Source organism: Ambystoma mexicanum, chromosome 6p, assembly GCF_040938575.1.
Source record: "Ambystoma mexicanum isolate Mex_15411 chromosome 6p, UKY_AmexF1_1, whole genome shotgun sequence".
Lineage (NCBI taxonomy): Eukaryota > Metazoa > Chordata > Amphibia > Caudata > Ambystomatidae > Ambystoma > Ambystoma mexicanum.
Window position 1 is genome coordinate 774170277 of NC_090935.1, and position 21976 is coordinate 774192252.

Genomic DNA, 21976 nt, shown 5'->3' on the forward strand with positions numbered 1-21976 from the left:
GCATGTCTAATTGGTTACCGTGACAACTGTTATTACCATTCGGTCAGCAATTGATTACTGAACCAATTACTGTATTTGTCCATGTATTCAAGCGATGTCTAGCCATATATGTCTAGTTAAATTATGCTCGTTTTTGTATAATGTTTTTTTGCTGCTACGGCACGTCTGACTTGTTACCATGACAACCGTTATCAACTTACGCTTTTGGTTACTCCATAATCCCATATAAGTACCTAACAGTCACCTGTTTCATTGCCCACACGTTTTGGACCCCCTTTTCCACACCGGTGTAGAGGATTGGGTTACCCCCGGGTGAAACGTGGTATCCCGCCGCCATTAAACCATTCCAACATGGCCGCCGGTATATAATGATCGGCTGCTTAGCGACGGCGTCCATTACGCCGCGTCTTTCACTTTCTGTCTGTCCTGGAGTGACTCAGCAGTCCTTGCAGACCCTGGCAGAACACAGCCTGCACGGAGCATCGCTCGCGCTTTGCCGCCAGGTACGCTTACGGCACTGCAATTCTTTGTCCACCTAGATAATGCTTCTCGTATCAATAACATGGTACTGATTTAGTGACCTCTTGCAGGACTGTGCATCACACGAAATGCTGGTGGATCCCAGTCCTGCATGTGAGGTAAGATTTTATTTCACTGATACACCAAGCTGCACAATCACTTGGTGCTGCATGTGTCGATTTTTTACACATGATCTTATCTGAGGAGACTAATACCTCCTTTTTCTTGCTCTAGTAGCCCCGACTGACGGCCCCACACACGAATACCTGGTGGAATTTCTTCCACCCAGGTAAGCTGTCTTCCTTCCATGATATTATATACATGGTACAGCCAACCATTAAATTGACTTTTAAATCATTTCACTTGAACTCTCTCCTTAACAATATTCCCTTTCCCTGTCTACAGCACCCCCACACAGACCACGTCCTGATGAATGCCGTAGTAGACACGAGGCCCATCTAGCCCCCTGAGACGGCAGAAACACCTTGGTGTAGACGCACCTCTTACCTACAGTGTAACATCACTGTTTGTGTCAAGAATATTATGTTTTTTTCGTTTTGTTTTGTACTTGTTATTATGCTGTTCACTATGTTGTGACTATTACTGAATTTGTCCTCGGTTCTGTCGCACAAGCATTCACCGGCATCACTGCTTTCATGGCCTATATGTGTGGTATAGAAAGTAATGTTTGGTGAAAAGAAATGTTGACACATCAATCAATCCCATTCACGATGTATAATCCAGTCCAAACAATCTTTTGAGTGAAATACCATTACTTGAGTGTCTGTGTTTATTTATTTTAGACAACAGGGTACACAGGAGAGTGTGAAGGTGTTCCTTCGTTTGACCTGTTTAATTGTATCTGTGTTTATAAGTAGCCTTCCTGGGCAGAATAGGTCCCCCTACAGGAGCCCTAATTTAGAAATCAGTTTTAGAGATGATAATTGCAAAGTAGTTATTTCATAGATATCTTTGTGTCTGACTTAACGCTCTCTGGAGTCTAACTCCAGTTGTGTTCATTAAGATAATATTATCGGCGAAAGCCATGAACTCAATGTGCTTATAACCGATCTCTGGGGGGAATGAGAGTTTATTATCAAGTTTGTCAGCCAAATCACTGATGAACAGATTAAAAGGGCAGAGTGCAGGACGCATCCCTGTCCAAGACCCCCATCGGTACAGATCTTATTAGTAAGATTTCCCTCGATGTTCAGCCTGTGGTGGGGCACTTACTACCTAACCGAGATTGAGTGATTGAATTAAAACTAGAGCATCATTGTTGCCCACCAGAAAAGTGTTTACAACCGGCATCAACTTTAGAACTTTAAGAAATCCATGCACACAACTCGAAAAAGGGATGTGCAGTATGTGGAATATATTAACAGAAACAAGTAGGTAATTTGATATACCAAACACAAAATAATTGCATTCAAGACATGCCAGAAAATAGAATGTCATTTTGGGGACTTACCAGTGAACTTGCACATAACAACCTGAGCCGCAGAGATGGCATTCATTTGCAGGATATTGTATCGGTACAGCTCTGTATTTCTGTTGGTCTTGTCTTGAAGAGTTGAGCACACCCAATGAGCATATCCTTTTGCACCTTCAGTCTTACCACAAAAAGCAAATTGTTTTACTAATTGTATCAGAAAGCATCTGTGACAATACTAATTACAAATACACAAACAGGAAAATAGGACATTATGCTGACCACCATTCATTTTTTTCATATAATTTGACGAAAAATGACTAATTTAAATTTGATAATGTTTTTTCTAATGCATACTATGTCTACCCACAAATTTAACCTCTTTCAAAATAAACTCCAATGCAAGCTTGACATTTATAATCCTGCAAAGCTAGCCAGGGTAAACAGTGCTAGAACAAATCCAAAGCTCATAAAAACACCAATGACATCACCAGAAGTGATGTCCTCTGTTTCTGTACGTGCTCCAGAAATCTATTCCAATTATTTATCTTATGACACATAAATTAGGCAACAACAAAACTCTAAACCCAAACTAATAGTATCAATCAGTGGGTAAGATGTTGAACAATAAGGATGCTTCAGGAAGAAAAAGTATTCAAGATTCAACAAGAATTAAGAAAGATTTCCTTCTAAATTCAGAGCCTGTACCTTTATATTGTCTAAGAGTCAGGCTTTATATTTTCTAATCCAATAATCAAGCAGAGAGTATCCATAATAAGAGAGGACTGGTGGAATCTGTCATCAATCATTGGAGGAAATCCAAACTGGAGAACTATTTCTGGAGGAGAAAAACTCCATCAGCAAGGATCCTACCCCCAAATTATTAATGGTATAGAACTCTGGCATTAGAGGACCTTTATAGTCAGACTGCGTCTGATGTGTGAACTAATCTCCTAGATTGGTTCTCAGCTAAGAATCCAAACACTTGCAACTCCAGAATATGTGCCTGGATCTCCATTTTTCAGTCATGTATATTTCTCTTACATGTGATTTGTATCATTACAGTCCCATTCACTGAGGTACCTCTTGTTAAATTTGCCATCCAACATTTATTTTTATTTTTTATTGTGTTTATGGTTTACAAAGAAAACCTTACACAAAATATACCTTACACAAAATAAATTACAATGTGCATACATACTAAGACAACACAATCATTACACATAAAATTCCATTAAAATTATTCTCAAGGTTACAGAAATTAACTATCCCAATTCTTTCTATAATGTGCAATAATGCTAGAATTAGTGCAACAGATTTGATATTTAAAACTCTTTCCCATACTACATCGCTTATTATAAAATCTGTACAATGTACAAAGCTCCCATTAGGCACTCACATTTTAAAACCAGATGTAAGGTCTCACATTTTTAAAACAAAACCTACAGATTGGTGAGGCCTCAACATCTTTCTTCCAAAGAATAAGATTATCTTTAGTTTTTAATAAATTAAGATGAAAAAGCATATAGGTTATCCTGGCTGAAGGAGAGGGGAAACGCTGCAGATAAACTGGAATCTCCACTAACGGTTTATGTACCAAAAATAAACCGCTGACTTGTTTATACTTTGATACAACCGTCCAGATGTCACACCAGTCATGATGGTACAATTTCTTTTTAGAGAGACTGCATGTCATCCATACCTTCAGCTATTGGATTTCACCACAGCAACAAAGCAGATTCACAGACTTCAACATATGCATTATTCCCACCCCGCACTACGTCCCCAAATGCAGCACACAAAAGAAATTGTGGAGGGGCCCAGATTTCTGAACATAATAATCTTTTCCAAAGTAATCTGGTGTTCAATGAGAATAAACCCAACTCGTAGCAAAGAGCTACCATTGGTACACTCTTGGGTAGAGAGAGAATAACTTTCCATATTATAACCACTATGGAAGTAAGGTCAACCTAAAGAAGAGACTGCAATGTCTCTAAACAATAACAGTGCTGGGACAACCTTTCCCTCATAAAATGTTCGTGCTTATAGGATAGTACTTTTCCCATATTTTCTTAAGAAGGAGAAACTTACTTACCGTAATGATCTTTCTATGGATTCCTCTCCTAGAGATTCCTCATCTGATAGATATCATCATCCAGCTCTGCTGCTCAGAAATATTTTCGACAGGAGGAGTGCGTAGTGGACCTCGACTCGGCTGTCGATCCGTCTTACTCGGTGCTCGATCGTCAGCTCTGGATGTGACGTTAGGCATCGTATATATATCACGTCACTACGCCTCATACCTCAGTTCCCCCCTTTTTCCTGTGCTTGAATGCTGCAGAGGAAAAACGATGGGAGGCAAGGCTAATTAGCCATTAAAAAATGGAACAATGGGAAACATCCCAAAGGGGTAATACCCCATCAAATTAGTAAATGTAAAGAATTATTTTTTGTTGTAGAAACACACGGCTAGCCATACAGAAACGGTCACCTCAGAGCCATCACAGGCATCCCTTCGCTTAGACAGAAGCGCAAAGCCATAAAAACTTTCTGAGCGGGGATGGATGGGTGGGTGGGGTGATGAGGAATCTGCAGGAAAAGAATCCATAGAAAGATCATTACGGTATGGAATTTCTCCTTAAATGGATTGCTTTTCTCCCGCAAATTCCTCATCTGATAGACTCCCCAAGCAGTTAGGATGACTGAGGTGCCCAGAAAGTGTCATTGTAGAAGATTTTGCAGCATTGCCCTACCAAAACACGTATCGCTCTGCGGGCAACTTCCAGCCAATAGTGCCTGGTAAATGTGTGCAAGGATGACCATGTGGAAGCACGACAAATGCCCCTAACAGGGACTCCTCTCTGTAAGCCTGTCAAAGCCGAGACTCCTCTTGTGGAGTGAGGCCTGATTCCGGAAGGACGCGCTTTACCAGGAGATTGGTAGCAATCTGCGTTGCAAAGGTTAATCCATGACGAAAGAGTTGGTTTTGTTATGGGTAGACCCTAGCGAGACAAAGAATGGGCCACGAAAAGCTGGTTAGATTTTCGTAACTCCATGCATTAGCAACATAAAGCTCAAGGCTCTTTTAGGATATAAAAAGTGAAACCGTTCCTCCTCCTTAAAGGTGTGTGGTAGAGGGTAGAAGAATGATACATCTATGGACAGAGAAGTGGAACTCAGAAACCATTTTCGGGAGAAAGCCAGCTCTAACCTCAAGGGAAATCTTTTACCGAAAAAAATTCAGGAATGGGGGCTGCAACTCACTAACACTCCTGGCTGACGTAATTGCAACCAAAAAGGCTGTTTTCAAGGACAACAGTCTCAAGGAACAGGAATGCACGGGTTAAAACGGAGCAGCCATCAAAAATGTCAGAACCAGATTTAAGTTGGTGGAAACTTATTCACAAGGCCCTTCAGGAATTGGGCCATAACCAGTATCATAAAGAACAGGGACCATTTGCACACAGACAAGGCCACCAAATATTCTGTGACTGTGGTAACCTGAAGGCCTGCTGAGGCGGTGACAGAAGTAACTCCATCACTGTAGTGGTTGGACAAAAGATGAGATTGATCTTGCATTCCCTGTACTACGCCTCAAATATTCTGCACGCATACAGAGATCTTGTAGACGGTCTGCGTGCAGCCAGCAACACCTCTAGTACCTCCTCCGAGAGGTCCCAGTCATCATACCTCATCCTCTCAAGAGCCACACATGTAGGTTGAGGGACTCCGGAGTCGGGTAGAGTATCCAACCTTCTGACTGGGTCAGAAGATCCGGGTGGCGAGGCAACCAGTGAGGCAGACAGATGGACAGGTCCAAAAGATCGGAGTACCACGTTTTCCTCGCCCAGTCCAAGGCGATCAAAATCATGGTGGCTCGAAATCTCTTCAAACTCCTGAGAACCCATGGGATGACGGGTATCGGAGGGGAAGGCGTAGTGGAGAGGGAAGGTCCAATCCACCAGAAACGCATCCCCCAGTGCACCGTTCGTTTGTAATTCCCTTGAGCAAAACGGTCTGTACTTCTGTTGTACTCTGCGGCAAACAGATCCACTGCTGGGATACCCCAGAGAGAGAAGACCTCTTCCAGGACTTCCTGGCACACTTCCCACTCATGTGAGACCGTGCTCTGCCTGCTCAGAGCATCCTCAAACCATTCTCTGACCCTGCCAGATGAGCTGCCGAGACCAAGATCTGGTTCACCAGCAACCAGAACCACAGCTGCATAGCCTCTCTGCAGAAGGGAGCGCACGCCACCTTGCTTGTTCAAGCAGTGCATGGCCACTGGGATTTCCGTCAGAATCAGGACATGTTCCCCTTGAGAGATGGGGCGAAAGTCCTCAGGGTCTCAGGGTGAGCCTGATGGCTCGCAACTCCAGCCTGTTGATGTGCCACCTGGCTTCCGTTTCTGACCAAAGGCCACTCGCCGGCAAATCTTCACAGTCAGTGTCCCAACCCTTCAGAGATGCATCCATGACCACCCGGGCTTGAGGCCAGAAGGGTTCTCCCGCCAAAAGATTGCTGCGGTTGGTCCGCCAGCTGAGGTCGTGGACCACTTGGCTGGACACCTTGAGAGGATCTGCGAGTGCTCCGAGGTATTGTGACCACTGACGACCTATGAGCAATTGATGGGATCTCATGCGGAGCCTGGCCTCTGGTAACAGAAAAATACAGGAGGCCAGGAGAACTAAGAGGCAGAGGAAGGAAGCCGCTGGTAAGGTGGCGTGATTTTGGAACTAGTGTACATCTGTGTTATGTTGCCGACTCTCATTGGGAGGGAAGGCCTTCCCCGCCCAGGTGTCTAGGACTGCTCTGATGAACTGGAGCCTTTGGACAGATTCTTCAAGTTCAGGGAGAAGCCCACCCTGTGCAGTAGAAGACAGGTATCCTCCAGATGACACAAGACCTCTGCCGTCCGACTTCCCTTGGATCAGCCAGTCGTCCAGGTACAGGAATACATGGACCCGGATCTCCTGAGGTGAGCCGCGACTGCTGCAATGAGCTTGGTGAAGACCCTTCGAGCGGAGGTCAACCCAAATGGAAGCACTTTGAACTGATAGTGCTTGTCCCCTATGAGGAACCTTAGGAACTTCCTGTGCTTTCGATGTATCGGCCCACGGAAATAAGCATCGTGCAGATCCATTGACACCAGCCAGTCCTGAAGTTCAAGAGCGTGGATCATTTCTCTCAACGTCACCATCCTGAATTGGTCTTTCCTCAGAAACTTGTTCAAGGCCCTGAGGTCCAGAATGGGATGCAGACCTCCTTCTTTCTTGGGCAACAGGAAATACTGGGATACCAACGCGACCCTCTCTGATCGGGAGGTACCTCTTCCACCGCAACAGGGCTTGCAGCTCTTCCTGAAGCTCCTGTTCCGGTTGAATGGGAGGCGGTGGGGGTCTGTCCGGTGGTTTCCTTAAGAAGGGCAGACAATAACTAAACCGAACGAGCTGCGGAGCCCAGCGTCGAGGAAATCTCCTGCCACTGGGGCCAATGTTCTGCCAACTGTCCACCAACTGGCAAGTTGTGGGAGGGGAAATCAAAGCGGCTTAGAGGGTGGTGCCGCCCTGCCGCTCCTTCCAGGAAGTGAGAAATGCCTCTGCCCCTGCCTGTCTTGTGGGAGCTGCGCTTTCCTGCCATAAGGCACATAGTGCCTGTAGCCTCTGCGCCTAGAGCCAAAGAGCCTAGAACCAAAGCTGAAGGCAGGTTTGGCCGGCTGCGCAGCTAGGCCCAGTGATTTTGCGGCTATTTTATACTCTTTGAACTTTGCCAGAGAGTCCTCAGCCTTCTGGCCAAAAAAGAAACTCTCCCTCGAAAAGGCATGTCTAGTAGCCTATTCAGGACGTTCGGGGAGAAGCCAGAGGTTTTAAGATAGGCTTGCCTTCTTAGTACTATCGCCGACTCCATCGAAAAGCCAATGCAGTCGGCCACGTCCTGGCCCGTTTGCAATGACTGCTTGGCTACCTCCTTTACCATCTTCCACTGGCCGTGTAAATCATCCTGCATTTCACCTTCGGGGATGTACTGCATTGCTTGCTCTATGGCTTTCCATAAACCAAAGGAGTACTTTGCAAATCCACATGTCACATTGGTGGCTTTTAACGCCATGCTGCCAAAAGTAAAGACCTTCCTTGGCCATTGCGTCCAACTATCCGGAGGTAGATTAGAAGTGTATGCCGTGGGTTTAGTGGTGATTGTGGCTGCTTGCATAACAAGCCCTTCTGGAGAAGGGTGAGAAGCCAGGAAAAATGGAACTCCTCTTGCCAGCCTGTCCTTCCCCAATAAAGTTAGAGTTTACTGGGGCGATGGAGCAGGGATGTTGCAACAAGGAGGCTAGCGGTCCTGCAATTGCCGGGTTTAGTGGCATGCTATGTTAATTCACAGGACCTTCATCCAAGATGTCAGTCAATTCATAGTGGGTGAAGAGGCCTTCAAATCTAAGCTGTATACTATTCTTTCCACCAAGGTCCTATATTTAGCATGGGTGTGCGTGTAAGGCTGACCTGCTGAAATTCAACAGCTGGAGATGTGTCCAGGCCGCTGGCGTCGTGTAACCCCTGGGCTAAAGCCAACAAGTCAGCTTGGTCATCGAAAAAATCTATAACTCCCGACCCTGTACACATGGGATCAATGACATCCTGGTGGTCGTCCTAGTCGATGCTGAAAATCGACATCATGGATTCAAAGAACCCTGAACTGGAGAGCGGAACGAAAGATTTGTCGCCGACAGTCAGCACCATGAGTTTTTCCTTCGATGCCGATGGAACGGCTGTCGGAGTTGATCGAGGCTCGAGTAATTCTGTGACGTCAGGGGCGCCAGAGTGTCGACGCTCAAGAAATGGACCAGCCGTTGATGATTTATGCACCTTTTTCGACATTTAGCTTAAAGGTTTCTCTGATATTGATGGCGTTGACAGGTTGGCGTGCATGGGGTCAGGAGTACCAAGCACCGCTTTCGCTGCCAATGCTTGCTGTTCGGGGGGAGCGACTCGCACATGCAGCACCTGATTTTTAAACATCTCAAGCATTTCGTTTGTAAAACTGGCCCACTCTTCTCGAGTAATCGGCTCAGCCAAGGGCTTACATTTTTCCGACGACGAGCTGGACTTGTGTCGATGACGTCTCTTCTTTTTATGTGATGAGGACGAGGAAGAGGGACTCCTCAAGTGTGATTGCTTTTTGGATTTTCGCTGATGCCTTTTCCCACTCCTTCTCAGGGGTGTGCCCTTCCGTCTCTGCCTCGGAAGACCAGAGGAGCAACTGTGCCATTGATTTCAGGGACGGTCGGACTAAAGCAAATTTGGCAACCTGCTTCCGGATAGATTTCAGCTGCATTTTGGAGCACGACGCACACCCCTCCGTGTTATGATCCGCACCCAGACACCACAGACAAATGTTGTGTGGGTCGGAGACTGACATTTTGTAATGGCAGTCGGGTGAGAGGACATCACAGTCGAGGAATTATGAAGAAAATGTGCCAATTTTAGTCAAAAACTCATAGTCGTAGACTCAATGTTGTGTTCCTAAAGCAGCATGCAAGCGTGCGGAAAAAAGGAACTGAGGTATGGGGCGTAGTGACATGGTACATATACGACACCTGACATCACGCCTGGAGCCGACGATCGAGCACCAAGCAAGACGGATCGACGGCCGAGGTCCACTACACCCCCAGTCGAAAATGTTTCCGAGCAGCAAAGCTTGATGAGGATATCTATCAGATGAGGAATCTGCGGGAGAAAAGCAATCCATTGAAATGTCGCATTTGATAACTGAGGGCTCTCGCTTTTCTTATAATCAATGGCATTATAGCAATTTTATTAAGTCGGGACAGAATTGTACGCCCCAAATATAAAAGCGCATTAACATTTTCCAATTTCTGTTCCATCAGCCACCAACCCTTAGACCATTTCCTCTTATGAACATTAAGATGCTAAATCTTTGTTTTATCTTCATTAATAACAAGATTGTTCTGTTGAGAGTATGAGAAAAGGGCGTGGATAAGGCTCGAGACCCACCTTCGTACAGTCTAACAGGAGAATGTCGTCTGCATATGAAAGCCAAAAATCCTTCACGTCAAATATCTGAGTAGGAAAGTTGCCTGAATTAAATACTCCCCCATATCTGGTAAATACAGATTAAATAAGAGTGGAGCCAGGATATATCCCTGCCTTAAACCCCTAAAAGTGTTTACAGGTTTTGAGAGTGCACCCTGAAAGTTGAGTCTAATTCTTAATGCTTAATTATTTACCTAAAACACACAAGCCCTATGACCAACTACCTGAAATCAGACCTATCATGAGTGGTATCAATTGGGCTACGGAGGGTTTGTCTAAATACATAGATGAGGCTTTGAAACCATTTGTACTTAAAATAACATCATACATAAGAGACAGTACTCATTTACTTTGATTCCTACAGGCTGTTAAATGGGAACCAGACTACTTGTTGGCTACTATTGATGTGGTTTCTTTGTACACAAGTATAGATCATGAGTTGGCTGTGAAGGCTATAGACTACACCTTTCGCAATTCTTCAGCTTCATATTTACAACATGTTGAAATGCTGAAAAGCTTTTTAAAATGTACGCTTTGTAACAACGTTTGTATATTCAATAACGAATACTATGTACAACTAAAGGGAGTTGCAATGGGTGCGAAATTCGCACCTTCTCTTGTCAATCTTTTTATGTCACAATATGAAGAAACACATGTTTGAACCAGAAAAAATGTGTTCACAACCTGATAACTTGGCTACGCTTTATTGACGATAGTCTGATAGTTTGGAAAGGTTCACAGGAATCTTTTCAAGCATTTTTGGAACATACTAACAATAATACCTTTGGTATTAAGTTTACTGGGAATTCAAGCTCGTCAGAAATTGACTTTTTGGATTTACACATCTTCATCGTGGGAAACACCTAAAACTACAGAAGTTAATACTGTACTTTCTGCTCAGAGTAGTCATCCACGAGCTACCATTAATAACATATCGGGTGGTGAAATCCATAGAGCAAGAAGGAACTGCAGTACTGCTGCTGATTATACTAAGGAATGTTATATCCTCACCCAATGTTTTCTTAGCAGAGGTTACAGATTAAATGTCATCAATAAAGCGTCTGTTAAATTTGCTGACAAAAATCAATGTGATCTCTTGGTAAATAAGAGTTTGTCTAGGGAATCACCCAAACAAATTTCTATAATTACACGTTTTCTAAGGATTCGTCAATTCTGTACAAATCGGTTCAGAGACATTGGCATATCCTCAGACTGGACAAAGACCTGGTACCATTTCTATCTGACAAATCCAAATTTACATTCACCAAAGCACTCAAGATTAAACATAAAGTGAGTCCATCATTTCTTGAAACGGACGACACTGGTCCAAACAAAAATTGGCTCAAAACCACCAATGTTTTTTTCAAATGTGGAAACTGCAATCAATGCCAGTATTCTCATGACAATTGTCAATCGTATATGGATGCTTTTGCAACAGCAGTCAAAATCAAACATTTTATTAACTGTAAGTCATGTTTTGTTGTGTATGCAATTATTTGTGTGTGTGGAAAGTTGTATATTGGAAGTACCATTAGGCAATTGAGAACAAGGATTAGAGAACATCTAGTGAGTCTCAGGATGCCAGAAGCCAAATCACCATTGGCTTTACACTGGCAACTTGAACACCAGTTAAGTAACAAATCAGACCTTAGATTTATTAGTCTCATGAAAGCTAAAAGGGGAAAAGGAGGTGGCAATATTCAACTTAAATTGAGACAGATGGAATCAAAACTTATTTGTTTTCTGAGATGCACCGTGAGGGGCTTGAACAGTGACCATGAAATGCATGAGTTTCTATAATTCATTATCATGGAGGATGACACACCAGACTGACTTGCCTACCAGTGTTATACACACCCACAATTTCACTGTCATGGATAGCCTACATCTGACTCATACTTTTATTTGCCAACCAATTCACTTTATGTTTCTCTTAACTTCTAATCAGAGACCTTTGGCCTAATGTTTCATTGGGTCTGATACATACTGCATTTTGATCCAAGTACTTCACTTCCAACATCTATTATATTCTGTGTGTCCAACTCTGATCATCAACCGTATTGCAGAGGTTCATCATTTTGATGTCTGGGAACCAATGATGGTCTGCTCGGTGACAATTGGTAAAATACTAGATAATTTTTCAGTCCTGCCATGCGTTACTATTTTGGCAGTATATTACTTCATTTATGTGCGCCTACACACACAATTTGGCAGGAGTTTGGTGGGTCCCTGCAACAATTCACAACAATTCTTGTAACTTCTACTTTATCATACGTGCCTCTATATCGCCACCACATCACTTTTCTAATGAGCTCCAGAGTTACATTCTTGTTCTTTGTAATTACTTTGAAATTAGCGGAATTGTCACGCTATGACAGGTGCACTGATTATTTTAATATCTTACCCTTGCAATGCATTTCTATATACACAACATCACTTGCGCGGCTATTATTTCTGGTCACTGCACCAGCTTGTTTACATATGATGTCACACGCCCCTTGACGTGTGACGTCATCATGCTGCAATGTCACTTCCATGACGTTTATGTTTATATTCAGTGCTCTGGAATTGATGGTTCTTTTGCCATACAGCACGGGACGCAGGGATTTTGCCCCTTTACTTTTTCATCTACCAATGTACAGGTAAGATCCATATTTTTGCCCACTAGCGTATTCTATCTTTAAGGTTCATGCACACTAAAACGAGTACATGAACAATCTATTAATATGCACTACCCTGAGTGATAGAGGCTTATTAGGGCAATAACAGACTTTGGCATTAATTCCTTTACCGCATCTCGAATATTTCACTTCCTGGAGCCAACATGGAGAATGTTCGCAATGTTACCCGCACATGCATTTTCTTCCCTTTTTTTAGGTTTGTGGATAGCAGAACGAGTGCATGATTAATCTATCAATATATATGTGGCCAAGTGACAGATGCACAATATAGAAACAATGTATTTTGGCACTAACTCCTTTTACCCGCCGGGAACACTGTATTTCTTGAATCCATATAAGAGTAAGCCTACTTTCAAAGCTTTAACATGGCACTTCTGGCCATCTATTATCTAATATGGATGCTTCTCATTTTGGTCCAAGATATATATTTTCTGCTTGTTATTGATTCAACGCTGAACCCACTGAAGGGTATTTTTTGTCAACCCACCAATATTTCTTCCCGCAATTGTGCGGACCTTATCAAATAACTCCAAGAGGGAGTCCCCAATGGACTAGTTTCCATTTACAGGTATGCTCCGCAAACTATGTATTTCATCTCTCACTGTTAATTCAAGTTACTATTCGATTCTTCGTGATTCCTCTTCAACATTACCATGATTGTCCTACCTTTGCATAAATTGGGTATACTGAAACAAATTTAGGGTAAGAGTTTATACTTATCCTCCCATTGATTCACCTAGAGGACTACACCATAACGGACAATCAGTGTTGAATTTCTTAATTTCACAGGTGAAATTGTCCGGCACATATGTATATCTTTTCTCAATATCAGAACCAGGTTGCTTTAGGTGCATCCCCCTTGTTTAATTTCACATGTGACTGGGTGATCCTGGTGGCAAGCCTAGTCTGGCACGGTATCTCACTTTGGGTATCATACCCTCTCTAATTTTTATTTTTATTTTTCTTTCCTTTTTCTAATTTTGCTTTGTCAACAATGTACACCATTTGCTTGACCTCCTCATCGGCAATCCAAAATGTGGTGTTTTGTTTTTGATTATTATTCATTTCTATTTTATCAACACAAATTGTATCATTTGAGTTTTATTATCATAATTTCTGACTTTTTTCTTGCTGAAACTGTTGATTTGGATGGTTTTTAAAATTGTGTAAATTGGATGGTGTATATAATCTCTGTAACTTTGTAGACTTATGACTTGTTATGTGGGATTAACACAGCCTTGAAAACAACCCGATGGTTGAAACATGTGTCGGCTGTCCAATATCCAATATCCAGAATAAATTATCTTACTTCTTTGGAAACACTTGTTTTGGAATACTATAATTTGGATGTTGAACGTTTCTGTTGTATAAGTCAACTTGAGTGCGATTCACCTTCCCACACCAACAATCTATAATACTTAATGCTGAGTCATGGTGTAAGCAGATCAATATACTAAGAAGCGAAGTGGGGATGATCACGATTTAAGCTTCTTCCAGAGGTTCCCACAGTTAACAGTATCAAAAGCGAGGGATAGATTGGTACTGGCCACATATATGTCAGAAGATCCCTTTACGACGAACATATTTTGAAACCAGTCCATTAGTCCCCTGGAAGAGAAGCCCCCACCCTCTTTCGTAAAGTCAGCTTGAAAAGGCTTAAGACTCCCTTTTTGTTCAGCCCAATGAGTAAGATCTCTCAGGACCAGGGAAGTAAAGATTGTTGATTCCGTGTCCAACAAAGCAATTGTACAGTAATGGAATGGGTCTATTTCATTCCCCTTCTAATAAATGGGGATATGTGAGCACAATGCCAAATTTCCAGAAAATTGCAGTGCTACTAAATTTGTTTAAATAGTGTATGTAGGTAGGTAGCCCATAATTCAGGGGTGGCTTTAAAGGCATGGTTACAGAGGCTACGAGGGCCTTGGGCTCGTGAATCATTGCGTTTCTTAATCATCATCAGAACATCATCCTGATCAAAAGAAAGAGCCCATGGTACACAGTTCAATTCCTCAATCACCCCACAAACTGGCAGGGAGAACAAAGACAACAAATGTGCCACCCACAAGCACTCCAAAATGGGATTTTCCTTGCTGTTAGGTTGGAAATTCTCTTGTCTGTTTATTAATTTCCAGTAATTTACATTAGACATGTGCATCACACAAGGCAGCATTTTCGCTGCATTCTGCTGGTGCAGCACATTTTTATTTGCATCACTTTCTCCTTATAACGCTGCTTAATTATTTTAAGAGTTTCAGATAATGCTCGCACTGTTCCACCAGACCCTTTCAGAAGCCTGATCTGTATTCTCTTTTCTTTTTTACATTGCTCTATTTCTGAATTATAGCCAATAGACCGTTCAGGGATAATCGGTGCAGGACGGGACATAATCTGAATGCAACCTTGAATAATTATCGGGAATATTACATGGGTTAGAATTTGATCTCTCCGGTCTGTGGGACAGGCTTTCATATAAAGCTCTATACATTTGTTTAATCGTTTGATAGTATCAGTTTAGAAACCAACAAGCCTGTAATTCCTTTATCATCATTATTACACCCCCACTCCTCGATGGTTGCACACACCATCATGTGAATGTTTAAAGCAGTATTAACTATTTCAAAAGGAATAAAGTGATTAAACAAATTCCCAGTAGCAAACATACAATCAATCCAAGAACTTTGATCTCCCTGGGGCCAAGTGGGTTTCCCTTCCAGGTCCCCTTCGATATTCCCGTTGAAGCGGGTAAAATGTCAATCTTCTAAAATTCGAGACCAATGCTTCCCCCTATTGGACTGTTGCTTCTGATATTTTGTTATAAAATTCCTACTACTGGAAGTGGATTCATGGCCTCACATACAATTAGAGTTGAAATCACCTAGCAGTAAAGAATGCATGCAATTTGTTTTATAAAATTCCCAAAGGACATGTTTGATTTGTTGCAATATAAATTAATAATCCAAATATTAGTTCCCTCAACTTTCCCTTTGATGTGGATCGCCAGTATGCCGTTGATGGTTTCGGCAAATGTTGTGACCTTTTGCACCCAGGACGATTTTACCGCTGTTAACAGGTCACCATGCGGTCTAGCTTGGAGCTCCCTACTAGCCTGTTGGGTTAAAGTGTAGAAACCATAAAACGTTACATTTACCATAGAAAATGTCTCCTGAAGAAATATCACATGTACATCTTTAAACACATTTCCCATGTTTAGGTTATTGGACAAGTGTTTAAAACCAGTTCCAGGGGATTACTCTCCCTACTATGGGCCTGCTAGAACCCTGGCCTGGTAACACCCCTGTTAGAGACCCCCTTACGTTACCACCCTGGCAACCATGTCCAATCAGAGCCACCCTTATCCAAAGTGTCACTCTTCAGGTTGATATTGATATTTCATTTGTATCTCGCTCGTACACAAGTGTTTCAGAGCGCGACGAGGCAAGGGAGGGGACAAGGGAGAACACAAACAAACAACGATTTTACTAGGCTCAGTGACATTGAGAACACGCAAGTGCATGGAAGAGGGGGAGGGAAGGAGAGGTGGAAAGTGCTGAGCAAAAATAAAAATAAAGTAAATAAAACATGAATAAATAAATAAATAACAAAGAGCAACAAACAGTGGTAGTGCAGCCAGCAAGTGGCAAGTGCTAGGAATAAGGCAACAGACAGGGTGTGTCTGAATAAACGCAGAAAAAGAAAAAAGGGGGGGACTGTACGGTTACAGATACAGACCCCAGCAGTGTGGGTGGGTGGCAGGGTGAGCAGGTACCTGGGCCCCAAAGAACACAGGTGCACGATGCCGAGACAGAACAGATCAACAGGGGAGTGGAGGAGAGAAGGCAGAAGCAAAGAGGAAGGCCTTGAGGAACTTCAGGAACCGCAGATGATTCTCCTCAATGTTCAGAGTGGCAGTGAGGCTGTTCCAGAGGGAGGCCCGAGACGAAGACAGAGATCTACCCCCAGCTCATTTTTTAGAAAAACGACTGACCCTGAAGGAGTTAGAAGTGGGGGAGTGAAGGCTCTGGAAGGAAGGTATCATGGAGGGACAGCTGAATGTATTTTGGACCCAGGCCCCAGACAGCCTTGTGGACAATGCAAAGGGTCTTGAATTTAATCATTGCATCCACTGGGAGCCAGTGAAGAGATTTCAGGGCTGGAGAGATACGATCCCAGGGCTTGAGGTCAGTTGCATCCACTCTTAACTCTCAAGCAATTTGAATTTGTGTCGGAGCTTGTTCTACAAATGGCCCCAGCAAACCTTTGTGATGCCTAAAAGGGCCTTGCTGGCCTGGGCTCAGAAGTCAAAACCACGTAATCGTAAATCATCAGCAGCATTTCTACAATGTCCATGCGTATGCATTCCCAAAAATAACAAGGGCCATATCTTTTTAAATCATTTGCTGCAAGGTAGATATCCCACACAAAAAGCAATAGGACAGTCTACCGGTGTAACATAATGTGATCTTTGTTACGGAGCACTGCTTCCACTATAAGCCTCAAAGACTCTCCTCCAGGCTGTGGACCAAGAGGCTCGGATACAGGATTTAAGTGGGCTCAAACCTGGGGGTTTTAAATAAAGGCCGTAGGACCTGAGGAACCCAATTCCACATTGCTCTTTACTACGCAAGAGATTATAAATTTACCACCCATCCCTAGATTCTACCATTTTGCTCGATGGTAATGAAGGGAAATCTGTTCTTGGGTTGGTCTTTGAGGAGGCATCACCACTTGCCATAATGCACACTGTAAAATTCTCAACTTTTTTTATTTTTATTGTGACATAACCACATTTTAGGTTTTTTACACATTCTTTGTTTAAAATTAAACATATGAAATATATAAACACAAAATACAAAATTCAATACAACATAGAAAATTTAACTCAGATATCATTAAGACCTATTCTTCACGTACCTACAATTCTAACATGTTTTCTAAAATAAATAATGAATTAAGGTTGATCAGTGACTGTCCAAAATGAAATAATCATAAAAAGACTTTACCAATCCTTCGGAGTGACTAGATTACCAGTATGTTTGTGGAATAAAACCTGTGAATTGCAATACTCTTAATACATTTACAGTCAATTTGATTTCATGACCCGCAATCATTCTTTCCCAGAAAGCACTAGAAGGCAACCTATCAAGTGATCCAACTAGGTTTCCCAGATATTCAACCCTTGTGTCCCAAGTACCTTTGCAGAATCTTAACAAATGCTCAAGGGGTTTGTTTGCTTGTGTCTGAACATTCCATACACAAACTCCGAATTTCTTCTGTTCGGCCCCATTTAACCAGTACTGCACCCGTTTTGATCAAATTCAGGCATACTCTCATAAAGTTCTGCCTTCCTTTTTTATCTGGGAACTTTGTCAGATACCTCGGAACAAAACCCTGTTTTTTCCCATACTTAAAGAAAGATGTAGGGATGGAAGACGACCTCACCACATCCACTGTGGAGATCCAGTCTCTCAAATTCAAGGCTTTCTTAACCTTCAAAGGGTTTGAGATCAGTATGGCTTTGTCTAGTTCACAATAAATCAGCAGGTCTTCTGCTACCTGTCTAAGTTCTCTCAGGGTTAGTGAGGTGTCTAATTTCATATTATCCAGAAGACTTTGAAACAATGTGTTGGTCATTGGTACCATGATAGATCTATATAGGGAGAGGAGTTTCCACTCAACTGCAGATTTAAGAGATTTTAAACCCAGTTCTAATTTGAGTGTCGCCTTTAAACCCAGTTCATATTTGAGTGTCGCCATGTGCAGTCCTTTGGGCAGGCCTAATACCTGTTTCCAGATATAGCTTTCTAGTTTTTGCCAGTCTATAGACCATAAAAGAGGCTTTGCCTCAATTCCATATAGTAATACGGGAATTACTCTCGCAACGTGAAACTTTAGAACTGGCATGATGGAAAATTTGCCATACAAACTAGAAATCTTCTTCAATTGAGCTATTAGTTGTGTGCCTTTAGCCAATAATTCCCCATACTGTGTCGCAACTGTAGGGGCCGCATGCAAGGTAAAACCCAAATATATAACTTCTTTTACAACAGGGATCGAATAACCACCAATTGACCAACAGTATTTAACATCTTTAAGGCCCTTTCGTCCAAAAATTACAATCCTTAATTTTTCTGGATTTACCACCAGGTCTTTTGCTTTCATATACAGGTCAAGTGCCATAAGCAGTCTTTGCAGACCGACAGGAGTCCTGTCAAGCAGGACTATGTCGTCTGCATACATAAGACATTTTATGGCTAGTGAACCCACCTTTGGACTTGCCAATGCTGAAGACTCTATGGCCTGTCCAAAATCTCCCAAATAGAACTTAAAAAGAAATGGTGCCACCATACAACCATGTCTGACTCCCCTATTTATACTTAGAAACTCTGACAGATGTCCAGCTGAATTGAGTCTTACTCTGGCTGTGTTTCCTTCATGGAGATTTACTAGAATATTTATCAGATTTTTCGGGGCTCCTTTTTGTTCCATCTTGCGCCAAAGTTTATCCCGATTCACCATATCAAAGGCGCTCGACAGATCAACCAACGCCCCATAGAGTCTTCCTGTGTTTTTTAAATCTTTATAGTTTGTTAGAGAGGCGAGTATAATACCGTTCAAGGAGGTAGAGTGACCTCTTCTAAACCCTGTTTGTTGTTTGGGGATTATGTTATTATTCCTTGCCCAAGTTTCCAGTTCTCTTAATATTAGGCTAGTGAACAACTTGCTCTCCACATCAAGCAGCGTAATTGGCCTAAAACTTGTAGGATTTTTGCGATCTCCCTTTTTAAAAATAGGGACTATGATCGCCGACTTCCAAGTCGGAGGAATTGCTCTTTTATCTATCACTCCCCTGTACAATGTGTACAGAATTTCTCCCCACAGGATCCCATTTCCTTTAAAGACTTGGTAAATTAAACCGTTAGGGCCCGCAGATCTTGACGCAGAGGATTTTGTTATCAAGTTCAAAACATCCTCTTTTTCAAAACTCAGACCCCAATTTCCATTGCCCCCCTTATATTTTGGGGCTCCCGGTGGGTTTTGATATTTCTCACCAAAAAGGGTCAGCCAGCTTGCTTCTGAGAGGTTGTTCGTTTGAACAATATCTTGGTCTATTTCAAATGCGTTAATTAGTGACCAAAAATTCCGTGAGGAATTATTTTGCAGTGCACACAACATTTCTTCTACATCATTCTGCCACATCTCTTCTCTATGGTGTCTGGACCAACTCCTTAAGTTGTTCTTGATTTTTTTTGTTTCTATGGCAAGTCCTAGCGTACTTTTTGCCGATTTTTTTGCAAGTCTTAATTGCCTCTGGGTCTCATGTTTTTTTGCCCAGACTGCTTCATCGAAGTGATGTTTGTGGGTTTGTTGAAGACCCCTCCGAGTATTCGATGGTGGATCAATCGACCATATAAACTCGTGAAAAAACAGCGGATTACAATTTTGATGTAGGATTTCCGGATTCTCCCAATTATAGAGTCTATCTAGGCCATCATTTAAACGTTCCCCTTCTCTCTTATATTTCACCAACCGATTTTTCTGAGCATTAACAACTACCCAATGGTCCCAAACCTCTATTGTGTCCCTACAGTGCCAACTTATCTATGTGACTAGTCGTTTATGGTCGCTTGTTCCACCATCTTCCACTGAGAAGTGCATACATTTCCCAAACTAATTTGTCGATAAAAGGACGTAATCCAATGTTGACTCTATGGACCCCCTCTCCCACGTTGTGGCAGGTGGTACATCACCTTCTACAGATCCATTTAAGAATTTTCAGTCCCATTCATCAAAGAAGTTCAACCACTTTCTACCATTGGATGTTATTTCTTTTATTTTTCCTTTAGGGCATTTATGTTTAATTTTAATGCACTGTGAGTTTAGATCTCCTGCAACTATTATGTAGGCCCCAGGGTATATTATACTAATGTCACTGAGGACTACCGAGATCGATTCTAAAAACTCCAGTATTTTTTCCCTGGCCGGGTTCCAATACAGGTTAATGATTATTATCTCTTTTGACAGGTCGTTTTCTAGGGGAGTGACTGCTCTCACCAGAAGAATTCCTTCTTGTTTACAGGGTATAATTATTTCTTTAAATAAAACCCTTCTACAGGCGATCAATAAACCCCCCACCGGTCTGCCCCTGGCTTTACTATATGCTGGCTGTGTTATCAAGTTGAAACCCTGGAATTTTGGAGTATTTACTAGCCAGGTTTCTTGTAGTAGGATCAAGTCATTCTCCCCGAATAACAAGGCTCTCATTTTATTGTTTTTGAAGGACCTGGACCCTCGTGAGTTCCAACTGGTGATTCTTAAATTTTTACTACTAAAGAGACGCTTGCACTACTCCCAACTTCTGACAGACTTGCATAATTATTTCTGGTAGCATTGGCCAGGATAACGGTTGTGACCCTTCTTTGATATTATCGTCTTTCTTTTCTTGCTGGCCGGCTTGCATTGCAAAGCTATTCCCCTGGGTTGCTTCGTTTTCCTCAGCTTTTTCCACTTCTACAGCATAAGACAGTAATTTGTCATGCACGTCCAGACCCAAACAACACAATTTTTCTGCCAAATTTAGGAAGGCCTTCACCCCCAGTTTAGAAACAAATCCAACTTCGGCTAAACTTGTGCAGTCTGGTTTAGGAAAACGAACATATTCGATGTCTTTTGTTGAAAATAAATATAATTCAGGAAGTTTTTTGGCTAATGACAAGATCGCTCCCCTGTTCCAATGGTTTGCCGGACTGACTATTTTCCTCATTAGTAAACCGAAGTCTCGGGATTGCATAGGGATTTTGATCTTCTTGAATGGTTGTTGGTCTCTCGACTATAGCTTCAGGAGATGAAATTGCTACTAGAGCAATTGCATTCACTTTACTTCCTACACCTGCTCGTTGATCAAGATTATTCTTCTCCGATTTAGATGTAGGGTCACATTTTATTCCCTCTGGGTGACCGCTAACCGGTTTCGAAGATTCTGCTGGACTTCCAATCTTTACTCTATTCATATTAAATATTGGAGCAATCCTTAAACCCGTCTGGTTCTGCATAGGTACTTTTGAAACTGTTTTCTGTTTGGACAAAAACATAGGTGCTATTTTTAGCAGCTTCCCTGTGATCTTTGATCTTACTGAGCCATGTTTGCTGTCGATTTTTGTCCAAGCTCACTAATTTTTCTTCTGTCTGAGTGCTCATAGATTTTTTTTACCGTTTGTGGGTCTTTCACTTCTTCTGGGACTCGATCAATTTGAGTTTTTTTCATTTGTTGTTTTTTGGGCTTATTTAAT

At 42.3% G+C, this 21976-nt stretch overlaps 1 protein-coding gene across 1 annotated transcript in view; it reads right to left on the reverse strand.

The window, feature by feature from the left end:
• SKIC3 (SKI3 subunit of superkiller complex) overlaps positions 1–21976 on the reverse strand; it is a 2336627-nt gene that overhangs the window by 1067879 nt on the left and 1246772 nt on the right. Inside the window, exon 26 of the mRNA XM_069627646.1 lies at positions 1991–2132. Within this exon, the coding sequence (XP_069483747.1) occupies positions 1991–2132 (142 nt within the window). The remainder of the gene's footprint in view (positions 1–1990; positions 2133–21976) is intronic.